Source organism: Phyllostomus discolor, chromosome 5, assembly GCF_004126475.2.
Source record: "Phyllostomus discolor isolate MPI-MPIP mPhyDis1 chromosome 5, mPhyDis1.pri.v3, whole genome shotgun sequence".
Taxonomy (NCBI): Eukaryota; Metazoa; Chordata; class Mammalia; order Chiroptera; family Phyllostomidae; genus Phyllostomus; species Phyllostomus discolor.
The window spans coordinates 58,000,910-58,023,048 of NC_040907.2; the positions used below are offsets into that span (position 1 = coordinate 58,000,910).

General features: G+C 34.4%; 1 protein-coding gene across 3 annotated transcripts in view; it reads left to right on the forward strand.

Moving 5' to 3' along the window:
- The window catches only part of MIGA1 (mitoguardin 1), a 75,990-nt gene that overhangs the window by 23,310 nt on the left and 30,541 nt on the right, over positions 1–22,139 (forward strand). For all 3 annotated transcript variants that reach the window (XM_036026334.1, XM_036026336.1, XM_036026335.1), the window contains exons 6-8: positions 966–1,099; positions 1,840–1,963; positions 20,454–20,554. In XM_036026334.1, the coding sequence (XP_035882227.1) occupies positions 966–1,099; positions 1,840–1,963; positions 20,454–20,554 (359 nt within the window). The remainder of the gene's footprint in view (positions 1–965; positions 1,100–1,839; positions 1,964–20,453; positions 20,555–22,139) is intronic.

Genomic DNA, 22,139 nt, shown 5'->3' on the forward strand with positions numbered 1-22,139 from the left:
ATTTAGGTGGTGGTCCTTTGCTACAAAGAAGCAAAGGCCTGAATTACATTTAAAGAACATTTTATTTTTTTAGAGTTGTAGGTTTTCTGGGTAATTGAAATGATTTTAGAGGAGAGGTATTCTTTTAACTATCGTATCTTAAAAACATCTTGACAATGACTTTCCTGGATTCTTAAGCAACTTTTAAAGATTTTTTTCTTTTATATGTCTTGAAAAATTAAGATTTTGAAATACTTTTGTTTTGGTAAGCTTTTTTTTTTTTAATTTGGAGAAAAAGAGGCACACATTCACCCATTTTCCCATATTGTCAGGAATATAAAATTCCTACTTTATCCCTTCATGAGTTCTTCCTATAATCTTGTAGACTTTTAACTCTGGCCCAGCAATTTGTCCATCCAGATCAGCAAGTTGGTATGTTACTTGTTTAAGACACCTGTTAGTGGAGAAAAAGGTAGAAGAGACTGTATTCTAGACTTCTTACACTACTTTATTTTCTCTTAGCTTTGCTCTTTCTTTCTGGGAACCTTTATAAACTTTGTAGCTTCATATCAACTAGTTTCTTTTATTTACCCATCAGTTGTCTTTTTAACTTAGGGTGTTATTTAGAAAGGTAGTGGTGTGACTATAAAAATAGCTATTATTGTTGCTCTTTTGATGAAATCATGATACTGTTTTAGAAAAATTCCAAACATCATATACATTTGAGTCACATTTTTTAAAAAATGAAACATTAGTCAGTTCTGTCTGATTTTTGGTTGACTAAAACTATAGGCCTGGAATACATTGGGGAATTAAGGATTCTACTGTGAAATGACATGAACATAAAATTATTCTTTAATACCAAAACTACAGTCAGACTGTGTTTGCCATTGATGATAACTGTATGAAAAACATTTCAGATGCCAAATGATTTTATTTTGGCATTTGCTTTGCTTATTTATAATTGTTCTGTTCTTAATTTTTAGGTATGGAATTGTTTGAAGAGGCATTGCGCCGATGGGAACAAGCTCTAACCTTTCGAAATAGACAGGCTGAAGATGAAGCCTGTAGTTCCATTAAATTGGGTGCAGGAGATGCCATTGCTGAAGAAAGCGTAGATGTAAGGGTGATTTTCTTGAGAGTCTTATTCCTATTTGGAGGAATCAAAACTACTTTAATGTTGATTCAGTGTACTTGCTTTCTATGGCATTTAAAAGAACTGTTTATTTTCTCCCCTGGGATTATTTGGAACTGTTTCTTATTGGGCTCTTTCTGTTCAATTTTCTGATTTTCTAGGTATGTATGCAATTAAGCAGATACAATTTTTGAAGGAATTTTTTAAGGTCTGTTTTGTGCTTTGGGTTTAATTAAGTTCTATTATAGTCACAAAAATCACATAGAGTTAGAACTTCATCAGTACTTATTGATCATCTAAACTAGTGACTCTCAAATTTGGGCATGCATCTGAATCATCTGAAAGGCTTGTGAAAACACAGATTCAAGGACCCCACCCTCAGGTTTTTAATTCAGTGGGACTGAGGTAGGTCCTGAGAATTTGCATTTCTAACAAGTTCCTGGATAATATTGATGCTTCTGGTCCAGGTACCTTATTTTAAGAATCCCTGATTTAGTCCAGCTCAGTTTCACAGATAAAGAAACTGACTCCTGAAAAATGAGATAATTTAGCCAACGTCACTGCCAGAACCCAGGCCTCCTGACTTCTGTCACAGTACTCTCTGTACCTGCAGGAGTATTTTTATATCTTTCACTTTTTCTGCCTTTTATTTAAAAGTGGAAAACGTTTCAAAGTTTAACATTAGTATATAATATTTGCTGTGTGCACTTTTTCTCTCTTTGTAGGATATTATTAGTACTGAATTTATCCATAAACTTGAAGCTCTGCTGCAAAGAGCATACCGTCTCCAAGAGGAGTTTGAAGCTACCCTGGGGGCATCTGATCCTAATTCTCTTGCTAATGATATTGGTAAGATGGATATTTTACATGGTTTTTATTAAATGTGTGCTTTTAAAAATATTCTTGTAATTAGTTGTTTCAGTGTATTAATATGGGTACATATTTTTTATGAAATAGCAAAGAACAAAAAAGTGCTCTTTCTATCATATTGTTTTTTTCTTCCAGTTTTATTTTTTCAAGTGACTTAATGCTTTAAGTTATAAATTCAAGTGCTTATAGTAATTAAGGTTGTGACATTATTTTAAAATTACATTCTAAGTGAAAGAATTTCAGTTGAAGTGCTACAGAAAGGAAAACAAACAATTAAAAATAATATAAAAACAGGACATAGACACACCACCTCAGAAATGTGCATGTAATTCATGGTGTACTTTTAAAATATTTTAAGTAATTATATTTCTTGGACCTTATTTTAGTTGCAGGCTCGATTATTTTATTTTATTTTTTTAAGAGAGGAAGAGAGGGAGAGAGAGAGGGAAAGAAACATCAATGTGAGAGAGAAACATCAATCAGTTGCCTCTTGTACATGCCCCTAAAGGGGACCCAAGGTGCCACTGAGGCATGTCCCTGACTGAGAATTGAACCTGCAACCCTTTTTGGCTTATGGGACGACACTCCAACTAACTGAGCCACACTGATCAGGGTGCTGGCTAGATTTTGATGTAAGTAGTCAGTACATATGTTATTATGTACCATTGCCTTTGTTTACTATTTAAAAAAAATATTTTACTTATTTATTTTTTTAGTGAGAGGGGAAGGGAGGGAGAAAGAGAAGGAGAAAAACATCAATGTGTGGTTGCTTCTCTCACGGCCCCCATTGGGGACCTGGCCCACAACCTAGGTGTGTACCCTGACTGGGAATCAAACCGGCAACCTTTTTGGTTTGCAGCCTGTGCTTAATTCACTGAGCTACACCAGCCAGGGCTGTTTCCTATTTTCAATGAGAAAAGAACTTTGAAGAAACTTCTTAAGTGAAGTCTTCCAAGGAAGAATGATTAAAATTTGAGTCTTTTAATTGAGGAGAATTATTGTTTTCTAGTAAAAAAAAACCCCAAATACTTAAGGAGTGTTAAGTTTTTCCACATTTATTTCTAAACATAAATTACTGAAAGTAGCTGCATTTTGAGTTGTTTATATGTGTATGTATTTTGAGTTTAGGTAACAAATTTTGTTTGTACGGGATAGCCAAGGTTGGGGAGTAGACATTGAGCTTTCATGCCCTCTCCAGACATGACACCTTCCCAGCACCTGGGTATGTTCACCAACCTGGAAGCTTTCTGCCCCTGTAGTTTATTATTCTTAGAGAGGCTTCACTACATAGGCATGATTGATTAAATCACGGCCATTGCTGATTAATCTGTAGCCCCACCCACCCCTCTGGAGTCAGGGATGGAGCTGAAGCTCCAATCTTCTAGTCATATGGTAGGCTCCCTTGACAGCCATTTCCCTTCCTCCAGGAGTCACCTAATTAGCATACAATCAGGCAGGTTTGAAAGGGGCTTATTATAAATAATGAAAGATACTCCTGGCACCCTCATCACTCAGGAGATTCCAAGGGTTTTAGGAGCTCTATGTCGGAAAGCTGATAAATATATACTACTTATTATATTATAACATCACATCTTAAAGTAGATGAAGCCAGAATCAGAGATCTGCAGCATGGCACTTTTTAATGACCTTAGGTCACCAAGGATGATTATTTTTTTAATTTTTAATTATCATTTACAGTTGATAACAATATTATACTAAATTCACCATGAATTATGAAAATACTTTGTTGTTCAACCATCCATAAATAAAACTGATTTTACTTTCACATTTTTTATCTTGACTATAAAGGTATCATGGGATACTTTACTATATATTATATGAAAATATATGTGTATTTATCTACTTAAGTAGTAACTTAAGAAAATGTAAAAAGTTTTTTTTAAGAGAGGTTTTTTTTTTTTTTTTTTTTTTTTTTTTTTTAATCATTGTTCAAGTACAGTTTTCTCTCCCCTACTCCCGTTAGAGAGGTTAATATCAATTTACATTTTATTTGGAAATACTGCCAATGCTGAGCTTTTTTGCAGGTGGGTATTTGCCCTAAGTATTCACAGCTAGTTGGTTTTGGAAGACAAATGTGTTGGGTTCTATTGACAGTGGTAGAGCTGCAGTCAAACTTATTTCACTTATTGGAATTCAAAATATAAACTGTACTTAATTTTACACTTGTACTGTCTATATTAGTTTGCCAAGTTAACGTAGACAAGATTGTAGGAGAACAGTTTAAATCCTCCTCAGCATGATTCTTTTAGTATGTTTAAAATACTCTTAGCATTTTTTAGATAATGTGTTCATTGAAAGTCAGTCATATCTATTTTCTTTTTAAAAAAAGTAGCAGAGCCAAAAAGCTTCTGAGTTATTAATTGTAATGAGTTTCTTGGTTACTTTGGTAGGTGAAGTTAGCAACAGTTTGAAAATCATATAATATGATTCTAACACTGACTTATGGTGATGGTTGTATAACTCTGTACATTTATTAAAATTCATCGTGTTTACACTTATAAAAGGGGAATATTATGGTATGTATATTATAATTTAATAAAGCTGTTAAAACAAAAAATAAAAAGGTAATGTTTTCTATCAGAAAAAAAAGGCTCTTAAAAATGGAGTATGTTTCTGTTGAGCTAATTTTAAGTAATTGAAGTTTTGTGGGGTTGAAACAGGGCAAAAGAGCACTTTATGCTAAAAATTTTAAATAATGCAAATCCCCAGAATTAAAAAAATCTCATCAAGAATCACATAGTTTCAGAGTTCATTGGCCTAGGAATTATTAACCATGTTTACTCTAGGTGGTACGACTTTAGCTGGTAACCAGAAATACTGAGCATCGTTTGTCAGTATCCTGTGAACTCTACTATTGTTTAAATGCATGGGATCTTCTGCAAGTGGCTTTGGTGATTATTTTGCTGTTATTTTCAGTTTTCTTGTTAAATTTAGGATCTTCTGGCATCCTGGCTCTAAAATCACAACCACTCTAATGCACTCCTAAGCCAAGCTATCATCTGTGTTAAAATAAATAGTTTTGATATTTGGGAAGTAAGTGATAGTGATACAAATACCTTACTACAAACACATTATGTTTTTAAAGCATTCTTAAAAACATATTTTATTATAGTCATTTATTGTGCTAAACTATCCTTGAAAAAGAAATACAATATAATACTTGTGATGTTCTTCAACTTCCCTTTACATTTATTCCTATAGGAAAAAATATTTGAAAAACGTAGGGTTCAAATTGTGTTGTACATCCCTTGCATAAGATATAACCACCATGTATTCGATAATTCATCTTTTGTCATTTTCTGTACTGGTATTTCCTTAACCATCCTAATTAGTGAATAATCAATTATTGGATATATTTCTGTATTTGGTCTTACATGCCAAAAGTTTGCTCCTGGCTTAAATAATAATTGTTTATTGTATTTATCTTATCATAAAGAGAAATGAAGATCTGAATTAGTTCTCTAATAATAAAGTTTTTTTTCTTCTTACATGACTGTTCAGTGTTAAATGGGAGGTGCTGAAATCAGTAGAGGGCAGCACATTTTATCTATAATACATGTTAGATGCCTATGACTCACAAATGCCATTCTGTGCTGCTCCAAGCATTGGAAGTTACCGTATTTTACCATGTATAATGCACACATTTTTGCCCAAATTTTTGAGGGGATGAAAGGATGCTCATTATACATGGGCATAATGATTACATACCATGGGTATAATAATAGGTATAATAATCCTGTACATGATGCACACAAAAATGTGGGTGTGTGTTATACATGGGAGCATATTATATATGGCAAATACGGTTAATTTGGGTCACCACTCTTTTTCTGGCATGTTTTGTATACACCTGCTACTGTAACTCAGAGTAAGACAGAGTGGTGGTTATGCACAGAGACTTGACATGTTGTTGGTGTAAATTTCCGTTAGTGTACAAGCTCTTCCAGCTAACAGCATCTAGAAGTGTTATGCTTATTTGTAGTTTCTGTTTTTCAAGGAAGTGTTAAATTGCCATTGTTAATTTATAATTTTGTTACTGTAATTTTTGAAGTCTCAACCAAAAAACTCCAATATGATTTCAATTATAGACAGTATGTTTAGTAGTTAAGAATGTGAGCTTTAGAATGAAAAAAAACAAACATGGATTCAGGTCCTGGTTCTACCACTCTTACCAGCTATGAAACCTAAGCAAGCCTTGACCTTTCTTAGACTTGCCTTCTTTAGCAATAAGATGCAAGACTGTATCTTATTGTGAATCATATTTTAGAATAGGCACGTGGTAAGCACTTGTTCTCTATTTATATTGTAGTTGTATTCTAGAGTTTTTATGAGGCCTGTTCTAATATTATTTTTAAATTACATAGTTGTAGGTAGATGGATGTCACATGTTCATAACTTGTTTTACAGTGATATTATTGTCATATTCTCTAGACAACATTGATTTTTCTGTGAATTTTAAAATTTTTTCTCACAGTAGTAATATAAATTTGCATTTTCTGAAACAAGGTATTTAAGCCGTGTGTAACATTATGTACAGTATTCAAGAGAGTAAATAGGATACTTTTATAAATCCACTTTTTCCATGTTAGAAAAGAAAACTCATCTGAAGGACAAATACTTTGCAGAACTGTTTTTTCTAGATGTAGCTAAGGTTACTGGCTTTCCTTAGTCCCTGACCTTGCCATACAGGCAGGAGGAAAACAAAAAATGTTAATGGGTATACTCCTTCTTGCCAGCACATGCAGTTCTTTAGCAAATTCTATTGATTCCACCTCCATAATATTGTTCTCATTCATTCTCTTTCCTCTGCAACCTCATTATGTTTTGCTTGGGCTTAATGATCTCCTAATTGGGCACCTGCCTCCATTCTCACTCTCCACTGGTGAGTTACTTTCTTTGTACAGAGCTCCCATTTTAACATTGTCAGGTTCTCAGACCGCTCTCCTAACCTATTTGTTTTACTTTGTCCCATATAAACCAGCCAGTCTAAATAAGGTCTTTTGCAAAATGAAATTCTTCTCTGAGATTTTAGTTGTATTATCAACTTCAGATTTTTAACAAATTTTTCTTACTTTTCGTTTTGCATTCTTCTGCCAATGCTGTTTCATTGCATAATTCAACATGCTTTGAATCATTTTTCTGTTTATAGAACACAACTCTCTTCAAAGTTACTTCCTCTCTGCATTCTTCTTTGCTTTTCAAGCCAGAGGGAAACTCTAATACCTTTCTCTGTTCCATAATAATGGCATTTTTTTGTCTTATGGGTACCATTTAAAGATTCATCAGACTCTGGGTTGTGAATAAATTGAGAACACAAAAAGAGCCAGATGTTGAATATAAAATAGTATTAACTTCATTTTGATTTTTTTTTTTTTTTTGCTAATGGCTGTATTGGACAATGTGTGAAGACGTTCTGTGCTTCCTCACTTGTTATCAAAAAAATTCTTTGGAGCCCCAGCTGGTGTGGCTCAGTGGATTGAGTGCTGCACTGTGAACCTAAAGGTTGCTGGTTCAGTTCCCAGTCGGGGCACATGCCTGGTTTGCGGGCCAGGTCCCCGGTTGGGGATATGCGAGAGGCAACTGATAGATGTATTTCTTGCACATCGATGTTTCTTTCCCTCTCTTTCTCCCTTGCTTTCCCTCTCTCTGAAAATAAAGAAATAAAATCTTTTTAAAAATTCTTTGGAGAAGAGGTGAGAGTGCAGAGCAAATTTCTAGTGCACTTACCCCACCCACTGCATAAGAATTCTCTGCTTGCCTTATAATCCCTGCTAGCACTTGTCCAGTTCAGGAGAGGGAGATCCAGCACAAAAGTTATAGGTTTGCAGACCTAGCTAGACCTTTCTCTGGGAGATGTGTGTGTATGTGAGAGGGAGAGAGAAAGGGAGAGGGTGGAGAGAGCGAGAGAGACACAGAGACAGCGAGAGAGGAGAGAAGAGAAGAGAAGGGAAGAGAAGAGGGTGCTAGCTAGTGCACATCAAGAATCAGGTAGTGAACAGTGATTCTATCTTGTTTTATTTCTGCCTAATGATTACTCAGGCTCTCGGCATTAGCTAAGTTACTCTTCCCACAGGGAGGAGCAAATGAAAAGGTGAAGGGAGCAACTTTAAGTGTTAAACCAGTATAGCTTCTTCCTGGAGGATGGAGTGGAAGTCTAATATGAAATAAGAAGTTGAGGGACATTTAATGGTGTCCTCAATAGCATTCGTTACTTCTGACAGCACATTATAATTATATACATACCCAGTCCCTTATATTAGACCTTAAATACCTTGTGGAAAGATGGAATATTTAATTACATTATTTTCAATGCCTGATACTCGTGGCTACACTGTAGTGGATACAGATTAGGTTTCCCATGTCTTTTTGTTCTCTATAAAATGAAAGACCAAGCATAAAAAGTATAGAGAATATTTTTAAAGTTTTATCAAATACTAACATTTTGCCACAAGAGCTTCAGATTTTTAAAATAATGACCTATATGATTGCAGAGTTAGTTGAAGTGACCTATGAAACGTTTCCTGATTATGTTTCTCTCTTTTTCCCAAGTTTGGTGTTACCATAAGCCTGTACCTACACTTACATACATCATGTCCCAGTGACCATGCTTGCATGTGTCTCTGTGCACATTTATAGGTATTCCTCTAGGAAAGTTTTTTAAACCTGTGGTTATGACTTACTATTGGTCATGAATTCAGTTTAGTGGGTTGCAGCCAACATTCTAGAAAATACATTGTATATATACACACATATATGTGAGTGCATTATGTGTGCACATACACATACATATACCACATGCATACCTGTACAATACATACACACATATGTTTGTGTATATATAGTAGTTTTATGAAACTTCTGTTATAAAACTTCTGTTTTGTTTGTACTCATATATTTTTGTCTACTGGGTTTCAAAATGCATTTGTTACTTTAGATCATCATGGACAAACAAGAATGATAGCCATTGCTATAGATATGGAATTGATGGATAATCAATTATGCTTGTCCTTAGTTTTAGCAGATAGCACCAAATCACTCTCTAAATTATTTGTACCAATTTAATCTTCTGCTAGCAGTGTGTAAGAGTTCCTTCTCATATCCTCATTTTGTTTAATGTCTCTCTGGTTGTACCAAGATTTTTTATTTTAATGTTACCACATTTATCAATCTTTCCTTTATGGCTTGCACTTTCTGTGTATTGTTTAGAAGATATAGAGAATTCTTTGTATTTTCTTTAGAAAGTTTCGCTTTTCCTATTTAGGTTTTTAATCTGCCAGGAGCTGGTTTTTTAAATGTATATTATAATTACTGTTTTTTAACATGTGGATTACTAGTTCCTCCAGCACCATTCATTGGGTAGCATATCCTGTTCTCACTGATTTGAAATGCCCCCTGTCATCTGTCAGGTTGTCTTATATGTGCATCTTTAGCTTGTTTGTTCCTGCACTGGCTTCAGTATCTTAGTTCCGGTAGTTTTATGTAGTTTTATGAGTCTCGACACTGGCAGGGTGAGTCCATTCACTGTGTTCCTTTTTAAGCATTGCCTTGGCTCTTCTGTGCCCTTGCTTTTCCATGTGAAACTTACGACCGCTTGCCAAGTTCCATGAAAACCCCTCTGGAGATTTTGATTATTACATTACATTTATAGTTCAGTCTGTGGGAGAATTTAGATTTCTGTAACATTAATGTTTTAATCTATGACCATGGTATGGTTCTTCATTTACTTAAATCTTTTATATCTTTCATAATGTTTTAAAATTTTCTCCATGGAGGTCTTACATATCTTTATTCCAAGGTCCCTTATAGTTTTGTTGTCATGGTATCTATCTTTTTAAAATTTACATTTTTAAAGTTTTTGTTGCCAGTATCTAAAATGTTGATATTTAAATTTGAATATTATCAACAACCCTTCTGAATGCTTATTAGTTCTGCCACCAGGAGTTTGTCATAGATGATTTTGGAATTTTTATCTAGACCACATATTTGCGGATGTTAACATGTTTATTTTTTATTTCTTTTCCGACCCTTATGCTTCTTTCCTGCCGCCCCCTGCCATCACACTGTGTGCCTTACATGTGATGAAGTAAGGGCTAAAACCGTTTCTGAAAGTTACTTCTGGTCTGATTGGACAATCAGAACTTACTTTTTTAAAGCAGTCAGAAAGCAATATGTTAGTATATACCTCATAAGACTCAAAGCCTAAGCTCCCTCCACAAAGTAGAAGATCCTTCTCTCAATTTTTCCTTCCCACATCCATTCTTTCCCATTCTTCCTAACTGAAGTGCCCTCAGCCTGTTTAAGGGCCTAAGAATTTACAAGTAACAGCTCTTGTTTGGGATGTGTGGTTAATCTGATTATCTGCTACAGTCTTTTACTGAAATATCTTAATATCTGCGACTTCTTATAATTCATATGGAGATTCATATATCATGGATATCAGGTAAAAAGAAGATAGGTACAGCACTGTTTTTTGTATTATTATATTTCATTTTAAGTAAATAATTTTGTAAACTTTGGAAAAGTGGCTATAAATTGGTGGTAAATTCACAAATGTTTGTTTTAGTATTTTGATTAAAAATACACATCCATGGTAAATATGTAACTTTTGTACATACCAAGTATTACACAATAAAAGTATATTTATCTTTCATATTAAATAGAAATTTGTGAATTACTTTGGTAAAAATTAAACTTTAGTAAGTGAGAGATTGGTAGAAAATGGATTAAAACCTAATATCAAGGAATGATTTGTACTCCAGTAGATTTCTGTTATCATTAGATCATTACAAGATATGTATAATTACATGGTTTGGTATTTTACTTCAATATTAGTACATTCAGAAATTAACATTATTCTTTACTCACTTTGGTTAAGCTATTAGGGCAGGACCAAATTGCTTAATTTAATACAAGTGTAAAAATAGACCTGATTAATGACGAAGCTTGCTCACAGTTTCTTGGGAACATCATTTAATTGTTATGGTTTATATGAATAAAGTTCAATCTTGCTAATCTGCACTTTCATTAGACTTCCTCTAAAATTAATTGGGTTTCATAGTTTGTATGCTTATATTTTCTATAAAGGGTAGTATGTCTTTGCAACAGCCATATTACCAGGAAATGTCTTAAGGCATAACTTTATAAATGTTGTTTTTTTGGCTGCAGCAAAGGGCTTTGAGATTCTTTCATACTGATGTGTAGAAATAAATTTAGCCCTTAAAAACAAACCAGGAATTTTTGTAGCTCAACAGCATTGCTTTGCATATTTAAGATACGTATTTAGGCCTCCTTATAATCTATTTTTTAACAGAATGAACTCATAGACTGTTAGTTCTGGATTATTTAGCAAACACTGGATTGCCTACTGTGTGTCAAACATGGTATAAGACACTGGAGACAAGGATGAAGAAGATGTCACCCTTGCTTGTAGGCAGCACAGCAGTTTTGGAGATAGGCATTAAAAAATTATATAGCTCAGTGGAATAAGTGCTATAATAATGTGTTTAGAAAGTGCTATGGAAACACCAAACGAAAGCAATGGTTATTCATGGGGTCTCAGGGAAGCCTTCACAAGTGTGATGTTTGAAGGATGAAGGTCCGCCAGGAAGACCATTGAGAAAAGGCCATTCCGAGCCGAGGGAACCACATGAAGGTATATAATAGAGCCTGTTTGGGGAACTGTAAGTCATTTGTTATGTCTTGGGAACACAATGTATATAGGAGAGTAGTGGGAAAGAAATGGAGAAAGGTGGACAGGAAACAAATCATGAAGGTCCTTGTTTTGTACCTTTAGGCAAAAGGGAGCCACTGAGAAGTATAAGAAGTCTGTCAAATTTATCTGTTAGCAGGAGATTGTGGAAGGGTTGCCCAGTGCAATGTAAATATTTTATCCATCCTTCTTTCTGCTCTTTTATGAAGAGGATTTCATTGAGATAGTGAGAAATCTTCTAAGGGAAAATTAGAGACTTTTCTGGCCTCATACTGATTCCACAAATTCTCTGGCAGAGAATAGGAAAAGCTGTAAAGTGGGACCTCCTGACCATGACGAGAGAGACATTATTCTTCTTTTTTGGTAAGCATCCAGATAGAACATGTAGCAATATTGAAAGAGCTTGGCAGCAAGAGCAAATACCTCAACCTATCATCTTGAGTCAGATGTCAGACAGCCCAGAGTTTTTGCTCTAAGACCCCGTCCTTTGCCTTTTGTGCACAATCACTGTGGCTGGAGGATAAACTCTCTGAGGGTTTATTTTTAGGGAGTGACATGAATTACAGGCTTAACTTGTGTACTCAGACCTCTAAATATACAGAGTGCAATTGTAGAACATATGAGAAATTTGGCCTAGTAATTTTCTCCCATGCATTAAGGCTTATAATCATAATTTCAAAGTATTTAATAATACTACAAAGTGAGGTCTAATTGGTATTACATGCAAGTCAAAGTAGGTTCAGAGATGAAAGCAGTAGGAAGATTGCTGGGGTGTCAGAAACAAGGGGAAAAAGCCTGTTGCTTGCTGTTGCCTCTTTTGTATCTAAGTTACATCTTACCAGCTTGGATTTCTAAGTCCAGGACCTTCACTCACCCATACAAGGACTTGGTGTGATTTGGAAAAAGTCCCATGTAGCCCCTTGGGAAGGGCATGTTTGTGATAAGAAAAAAGGTTCACTTTCGAAGAAGATGCAGGCCCCGGATATGGGCTGGATTTCTGCGGCCACTTGTCACATTGGCCAGGGGCCTTTGTGTCGTGTACAGAGTGACCAGTTGTTCTGAGTAGCCCTGTCAAAGTCTCTATAACTGCAGATATAAACTTGATTACTTTTTGCTGTAATTCAGGTTATCCAGTCACTTTTTTATCATCCTAAAAAAAAAGGTAGTAAGTGCTTTTAGTCCTTTCTCTTTCCTTCTACCTTTCATTTTGCATTGGCAGCTGTATTTCCCAGTTACAAATCATAGTTGTTATGTTGGCCAATCATGGCATATATGAACTTGTGATAAATAGGGAAAGCCAGTTGTGACAAATTATGGAACATGCATTTTTGGGTAGGGCCATAGTAGCAGGCCATTATTGTATACGTATTATTTCACATGGGCAAAGTTGTGTAAGTAATAACACAAGTAATAACACAATAACATCAAGAACTGATTGATTTCCTTTCTTTTGTTTCAGTCAATTTCATTGTTCTTTTCAATATTAAGGTACATTGAGAGGAAAATCAAGAAAATACATCTTAGGTCTTTCTGAAATTGTGTTGTTTTTTATTTTTATATTCAACTTTTTTTGTCTCTCAAACCAAACTATAGCATTGTAAAACAAATCTGAATTAAAAAAATATCCACAGGGTGGGTGTGGCAGATAGTCATATAAGATACACAAAATGCAGCAATAGTTTTCTAGATTTCTTAATTATTTTGACTGATTACAGCAGACTCTGTTTGGAAAATAGCTTATCTTGTGGGCAGCAGGAACTTCTCCATTTTTAATAAAATCATACAAAAGACAAGGTTTCAAATCATATTTAAGTTGCTAAAGATCATTTGGAGAATAGCTGCTGACATAGAAGTCAGATGATATTGAGACATTTGGCAGGCTTCCTCTTCTTGCTGGTGTTACAAAGCCCACAGTGGACAGCCTAGATTTTAAAAGAGGAGTGGCATCTCTGGAATCTCCACTAGAATCTGCTGAGGTTAAAATAGACCTGATGTCTTCTGAGTGACAGAAAATAGAATGTGCCTAGTGATGGCAAAATCAAGGGTATGAAAAACCTGCTTGCACTGATTTAAAGAAATAGATCTAGACCTGAAGTTCCAATTCCAGGGCCAAAGTGTCTCCTAGTTGTTTTTTTTCTTTTTCATTTTTTTAACTTTCAAGCAAATTTGGCTTTGGAAAAAGCCTAAGTAATATGTGAATTAGGAGATTGTGAAAAGAAGGAGGGTGGCTTGAATCCAGTCAGATTTTTGGCCTAAAATATGTAACTATTCAGTTAAAAGTATGCCTACTCTCAGTGTTCTTCTAAGGAAAAACATAGTTTATGTCTATGCATGAATGGTTTAAAGGTTCTGGGTGGTTGACACAGGTAAGTGTTTTTTAAGAATTTTAGACTTACATTTTTAAAAGGTTAGAGTTAAAAAAGAGCAACCCCACCAAGTGCCAGCGTGGTAACTTATGGCACATTTTTGATATTTAATCACCCAATTATGAGGAAAGCTTTTTTTTTTGGCAATGGAATGCTAATGATAGATCCTTAAGGGGCTTAAGCTGCATATTTTAGGTTTAGAAGATAGTATCATAGGTTTAATTAATTCAGGTCTGGGTATTAGAAACATAAGAATTTTAACAGGGCTCTGAAAACAAGCCATATAACAGGCAAAATGACCTAGAGGAAATATATATGAGAGGCTTTTTAAGTTAGGGATTTCCATGTTTTGGAGATGGTCAGTTTATAATAACAAGTTTTATTTAGTTTATATGAATAGATATTTAAGTGTTTACATGCTCTATTGAGAACTGTAAAAACCATCAGAAAAAAATGAAAGAAAAATAAATAGGAAATCTGAGAAAGTTCACCCATTTAAGTTGTGTCAGTCCAGCTGGACAGATGGGCTGTGTGATCAGGCAACAGTTAAATAAAAATTCAGATAGTGTATTCAATGGTACATCCTTATCGTTCACAAAATAATATGAATAGCTAACATGTATCGAATGCTTACTTTACATATAACTTGTTTAATCCTCATACAACTATATGAGGTAGATTTTCCCCCACATTTTATAAACAAGAACACTGAGGAACTAAGAAGATAAAAAATGTACCCAAGGTTACACAGCTAATAAATAGCAGAGTCAGAATTTGAATCTAAGCCGTGTGGCTCCAGACCTATGATGTTAACACTTTTGCTGTACTGCCTTACATGGAAGAAAAAAATAAATAAAGCTAATTTTTGGAGGAAGCTTGCAGGGGATAATACTTCAGCTGCAAATTATGGAGCAGTATGTCTTCCTGGGTAGCATGGGGCAAAGGATCAGAAGGGGGTAAATTTGTATTTTGGAGAAGATGCAGGAGGAACCAAAAGCTTGAGTGAAGAATTCATACAGCAGTAATAATACTAGCAAAAAATTACTTAGCACTTACCATGTTAGCAAGGACAGTGCCTCCATAAATCTCTGATTTAATCCTCATGATAACTCTGTGAAATCAATATTGTTATCCCCAGTTTACCCAGACAGTAAACAGCAAAGCTAGGATTGGAATCCATATGCTTTCTGGTTGACACTAGAGTCCAAGCTTTTAACCATTACATTGCTCTATAGCAAGTGGGAATACAGTGAATGTACTCAGCTAAAGCTGAGGGCTCTTTTAGTAATTAATAGAAAACAAGGTTAGATAGGTAAGGTGGACAGAGATTATGGAAAGCTTTGAAAACCAGACAAAGAGCCCTTGAAGATTTTGATTAGGAAATGACCTTTTTGTTCTAGGTACAATAAAGCATTCTTGTACATAATTAGGCTAGTTTAACAGTTACAGATATTAAATGAAATAAATAGTCCATGAAAGCACTTAGCAGAATGCCTTGGGCACATAGTAGTCACTCAAAAAAATATGAGCTGAATCTGAATCCTCTAAAGAACTTGTAAGCCCTTTGCCCTGAAGGTAAGATATGAGCAAGGAGTGCTCTAATAGTGCTGTCTAATAGAAATACAAGTAAATGTGAACCACCAATGTAACCTTAAATTTTCTAGTAGTCACATGAAAAGCTAAAATGAAAGTAGTGAAATTAATTTTAATAATACATCTTCTTAAGCCCAGTATTTATTAATATTTTATATGTTTTGATACTAAGTTTTCAAAACCCATTGTGTATTTTACACTTACAGAACCTCTCAGTTCTGACTAGCCACATTTCATGTGCTTGGTAGACACATGGGCTAGCAGCTCCCATACTGGACACCACAACTCCATAATTTCATAGCATGGGACCTGGTGTCAGCTGACCTGGGTTTGAATCCTGCCATTCCATTCCTTAACTGTGTGAGTATGGACCAGTTACTTCACCTTTCTGTACCTTAGCCTCTTGATATATAAAATGAAAAAGAATAATATTACCTACTGCAAAGGATTACTGTGGGAATTACGAAATAATAAATATAAACCATATTACTTTGTTTCTTGCAGGTAGTAAGTGCAAAATAAATGATTATTAATTTTATTAAATAGCTAGCATCTCTTATTTCCCATCTTTTTGCAGTCTTCTTACTGAAAATAATTAATTCTCCTCACCCAAACATTCCCATTTAAAATTCTAAATCAATCACTAAGTAGCAAAGAAAGATTAATGAGTTAGGAGAAAAAAGGTTGTGAGTGGTATATGTGTGGCATTAGACTTTGCTACTACTACTGGTATTCCTTTATAGGGTACAGATAAATTATTTTCACTTTGCTGTTATATTTAACAGACTGGTCAGATCTTTTCACTTTTAACCTAGCATCATTATAGATGCCTCATCTTCTAGGGTGTGAAATTCATGTCTAATAAAGTTTTACTGCCAACATTGAAATACAGAAAGTATTTCATGGTGTTTTCTTTCACCCATTTGTGGCCAAAATATATAGATTTATTGTTTTCTTTCCTTCTAAACCCTTAGAGGAAAGTGCACAAAACAAAAAAATACAGTAATTTATCACCCCCTGTTGTGTAGGTATTATGTAGATCAAAAAATAAAACATTGCCGAATTCCTAGAAGATCCCCTTGTACCTTCTGGCAATCAGTAGCTCTTCCACCTACCCACCAAATTAACCACTGTTCTGTTGCTAGTGCTGTTTACTTCCTGGTTTTTCTTTATAGTTTTACCAACTTAGTAATCAATTTAGTATTGTTTTGCCTGTTTTTGAATTTTAATATGAATGAAATCATACATATAATTCTTCATTCAACGTATTGTGAAATTCATCCACATTCTTGCATGTACTAGCAGTTCATTCACTTTTGTTGTTGTGTGGTGTTTCCCTGTATGAACATACCACAGTTTGTGTATTCTGTGGTGATGGACATAGGTTTTTCTCCATTTTGGAGCTATTATAAATGCTGTTATGAACATTTTTATGCACATAAGCATGCATTTCTGTAAAAGATACCCAAAGATAGAATTGCTAGGTCATATGGAAGGCAATCTTGAAGTTTAATAGATAATGTCAAAATTTCCTCTATGGTTCTACCAGTTGACTGCTACCAGTGTGGCATGTGAGAATTTCCATTGCTGTACATCCTTAACAACAAAAATGACATTTTTTCCCAGTTCAGTAATTCTAGTAGGTGTGTAACGATATCTTTAGCATTTTTTCCTGCTAAGAAAAATTTGATAGGAAAATACTCCTGCAAATATTGATTAAGATGAAGGCTTTGCCTCCGGCTGGCATAGCTCAGTGGATTGAGTGCGGGCTGTGAGCCAAAGTGTCGCAGGTCTGATTCCCAGTCAGGGTACATGCCTGGGTTGCAGGCCATGACCCCCAGCCACCGCACATTGATGTCTCTCTTTCTCCCTCTCTCTCTCTCTCTCTCTCCCCCCCTCCCTCCCTTTCCTCTAAAAATAAATAAATAAAAATCTTAAAAAAAAAGAGTGAGAATGATAGTCAAAAAAAAAGAAAAAAAGATGAAGGCTTTGGTTTCCAATTTTCCATGCTATCCTTGCCTTTCAATACCACAATCAAGAGTTGATGATATTTTTTAGAAAGGGTATTTAATTTTTTCAATTTTATTTTTCAATTACAGTTTACATTCAGTATTATTTTGTATTAGGTTCAAAAAGTATTTTAAATTTTAGTTTTTTCTTTTTTTCTTCTTTTTTTTATTCCCCTCCACCCTGTATCCCCCCACCAGCATTCCCCTCTCCCCCGCCTTAGTTCATGTCCATGGGTCATACATACAAGTTCTTTGACTTCTCCATTTCCTATACTCTTCTTAACCTCCCTGTCTCTTTTGTACTTATCATTCATGCTTCTTATTCCCTGTACCTTTTCCCCCATTCTTCCCCTCCCTCTCCCTGCTGATAACCCTCCATGTGGTCTCTATTTCTATGAATCTGTTCCTGTTCCAGCTGTTTGCTTAGTTTGTTTTTGTTTTTTTAGGTTTGGTTGTCAAAAGTTGTGGGTTTGTTTTCATTTTGTTGTTCATATTTTTTATCTTTCTCTTTTTCTTAGATAAGTCCTTTTAATATTTTATATTTTATATGGTAATAAAAAAGTATTTTAAATTTTAATTGGATGCATGAAAGCAGTAAGTTTGAGATATTGCCCAATATTCTTTCTTTATACTTTTTATTGGCTTATCTGAAAAACAGATACATTATTTCTCTTCATAATTATTAAGCTGCCACTCCAGGAAGCATAACTATTACTGAAATGAGAAGTATGATCTGTGGTTTATATAGCTGGATTCAATGAATAAACCTTTCCAGTTCTTCTGAGCCATTTTTTGTTAGATTTGTTTTTAAATAAAGTACAATCATGGTAACTGATCTGGATGATGTTGAGTGGCTGGTTTCTGTTGAGTGAAGTAAAACAGACTTTTAACAGCTCATGGGTAATGTCTGAAAGGTAAAGTGACATGAGATAAATGTCTGTGTTCCATTCTGAAAATAGCAAAAGGCATATGGAACCAAGATTTAACTTAATTGGCTAGTAATTTCATCCTGCTTTAAAAGTTCTTTGGCAAAATGAAAATTGTACTTTGACTTCTTTTTGTACAGTTAATACTCATAATGGAAAATTATTAGAAGTTAAAGGTTTGAAACTTCTAAATGCCAATTCAGTTTTATAAATAATTAATGTGTCAGTTTGTGCATGCATTTCAAAAGATCATATATGCACTAAAAGGAGAATAATTGACGTTTTTCTGGATAATTGAGTTTCCAGAAATACCAATTTTATAGCTGTTTATAAATGTAAAACAATTGTGTTGTTTTGTTCCCAAATTTGATGAAAATTAACATTTCTAAAAGAACATGTATTTTTGAAAATAGAATAATTCAACCTCAGATTCCATTATTGATTTAGTAGTTACAAGGATTTTAAGCTGACAAGTTAGATATTTTAAAAGGATGACTATAAACTTCAGTTGATAACAATTTTCATTTAAACTTAGAAGATAAATGGTTAAAATGTTAACTATGGTTTCATCAGATATACAGTAGTAAAAAAATATTCTATGTATATGGTTATTTTTGATACTTAATAGGAATCAATTTTGTACCAATTATGGTTTATTTGCTTTTTTGCTTGGCTAGAGCTTAGAATATGAATTGGTTTAAAAACTTTTGACTTTAAAATAAATTAATGGTTTGGATCTTTAAAAACCTTACACTTCCAGTATAGAATCACAAAATGTCTGTTTTTTCTGGTACTTGGAACTTTAAAAGAGCCTGGGAAATTTCTGGTAAAGGTAATGAATTTTATTTTAGGAAAAATGATGCAATTGAAATTTGAATGAATGAAAGCCAAAGAGAGTTCTGGTTTCTTTCTAAAGATAAAGTATCTGACAAAGTTAGCAGATTGAGAAACAAAATAAGAAAAATCTGAATATATTTTGTTGTTTTCTTTTTCATACTTGTGATACATTTTGAAGCATATCAATTGTTTGCTACAATGTGGTCATTTGGTAAGCAAGTACAGTATTTGAAAGTTTAATGTTAACAGATTCCTGATGATAGTATGTGAAGATATTGGCATGCACATTCAGAATGTTGTGTATTGCTAATAGGTAGCCTGTCAAGATAGATTAACTATTTGAAAATGTATTACACTTTTCCAGACCTTTAAAATCATTGGAGCAGTTATATTTGACCCTCAGGTAGGGAGAGTAAGTGTGAAAGACCTAGATCTCTTCACTTTTGGACTTTTCAGTGTTGTAAAGCGGCCTTAAAGACCAGAAGAACTGAGATACCTCCTTGAATTGTTATAATTGATCAGTTTATCACAACTGAGAGGCTGGATAACATTTTATATTCATAATTCATTTAATTTTACTGAACCTACCAGTTTGTTCAATATGAGCAAGTCCACTTGGAACTAAATTGCTCTGTTTCATACTGTCTTTGGTAATATACTGATTTTACCATGTAGAGTAGATTATCTAACTGCAGTTTTTATATACCAATTTAAGTTATTATATACTCAAAAACGTCTTTAATCCAAAATTAAATTTAATCCCCCTTTAAAGCAAAAGTGTCTACTTTATAGCACTTTCTATTCTGGCAGTGTTTCACAATCAGTTAACAAAGAATACACTTTGAGAGTTGGCTCAGATTATGTCCCATTGGTTTGTAGTGTTTTCCTTTCAGGCTGCAGCAGTCTGTATAAAGAAAGACTGGAGTAAAAAGAAAAAGAAAAACCAACTATAGAGTATGAAGTATGACAAGGATTATGAGTCTCTAAACCTTTCATATTCTTTTTAAGATAAAGATACGGATATCACTATGAAGGGGAATGTGGATGACTTCGGCCTGCGAGACACCTTGAGCGTTGCGTCAACTGATTCTTTTGCTTCAGCAGCAGAGGTAGGACATGTATGTTCCTAATGAGGATTCCTCATTCTTTTTCAGCGGGAGAGTACAGTTTTGCCATTGTGCTGTAATTTAGTTCAGTAGCCATTTATTTAGCATGCGGTATATATCAGGACACAAAGATGAATATACATGAATGTAAGTTCTCACAGGAACTCATAGTCTCTTGAGAGAGGTGGACATGTGAGCACATACTGTAAATGGTCACTTTTACACACTGTAGATTATGGGTGAGTCATGTCATTACCTTAACAGAGAGCAGTCAACCTTATATCAAAAATCTTAAAAATGGTTCAGGTTTTTTAGCTCAAAAATCTTACTTCTAGATGTTTTTTTCCAAGGAAGTGATCAGATTCAAAGATTTATATATAAAAATATTCACTTTGGCATTTTAATAATAATGAAAAACTAGAAACAGTCTAATGCCACATTATGGATGGTTCATCCATAATTTGAAATACTGTAATGCCATAAACATGTTTGTAATCATTCTTAATAACATGGAAACGTGTTAAGTGAATAGTACATAAAGCTGTATATAGAGTATGATTGTGATTTTGTAATAGGAAAAGAAAGAAAAAATGTCTGCGCCTAAATATATAATTTTTCTCTGCCTAAATATATAATTATCTAATTATATAAATTAGATATATAAATACTAGATATAAATACACTAATGTACAAACAGTGGTGATCACTGAATTATAAATTTATGGGTAATGTGTTTTCTCCTGAGAACTAAATTTTTTAAAAATATATTTTATTGATTATGCTATTATAGTTCTCCCATTTCCCCCCTTCACTCCCCTCCACCCTGTACCCCCTCTCCCACCCATATCCCCCCCTTTAGTCATGTCCATTGTCATACTGATAAGTTCTTCAGCTTCTAGATTTCCCATACTGTTCTTACCCTCCCTGTATCTATTTTCAACCTACAATCTATGCTACTTATTCTCTGTACCTTTTCCCCCTCTCTCTTCCTCCCTCTCCCCTGTTGCTAACCCTCCATGTGATCTCCATTTCTGTGGTTCTGTTCCTGTTCTAGTTGTTTGCTTAGTTTCTTTTGGTTTTGCTTTAGGTGTGATTGTTAATAATTGTGAGTTTGCTGTCCTTTTACTATACATGTTTTTTCTTTATCTTCTTTTCTTAAATAAGTCCCTTGAAAATTTCATAAAATAAAGGGCTTGGTGATGATGAACTCCTTTAACTTGACCTTATCTGAGAAGCACTTTATCTGCCCTTCCATTCTAAGTGAAAGCTTTGCTGGATAGAGTAATCTGGGATATAGGTCCTTGTCTTTCATGACTTGGAATATTTCTTTCCAGCCCCTTTTTGCCTGTAAAGTCTCTTTTGAGAAATCAGCTGACAGTCTGATGGGAACTCCTTTGTAGGTGACTGTCCCTGTATCTCTTGCTGCTTCTAGGATTCTCTCCTTCATTTTTACCTTGGCTAATGTAATTATGATGTGCCTTGGTGTGTTTCTTCTTGGGTCCAACTTCTTTGGGGCTCTCTGAGCTTCCTCGATTTCCTGGAAGTCTATTTCTTTAGCCAGACTGGGAAAGTTCTTTATTATTTGTTC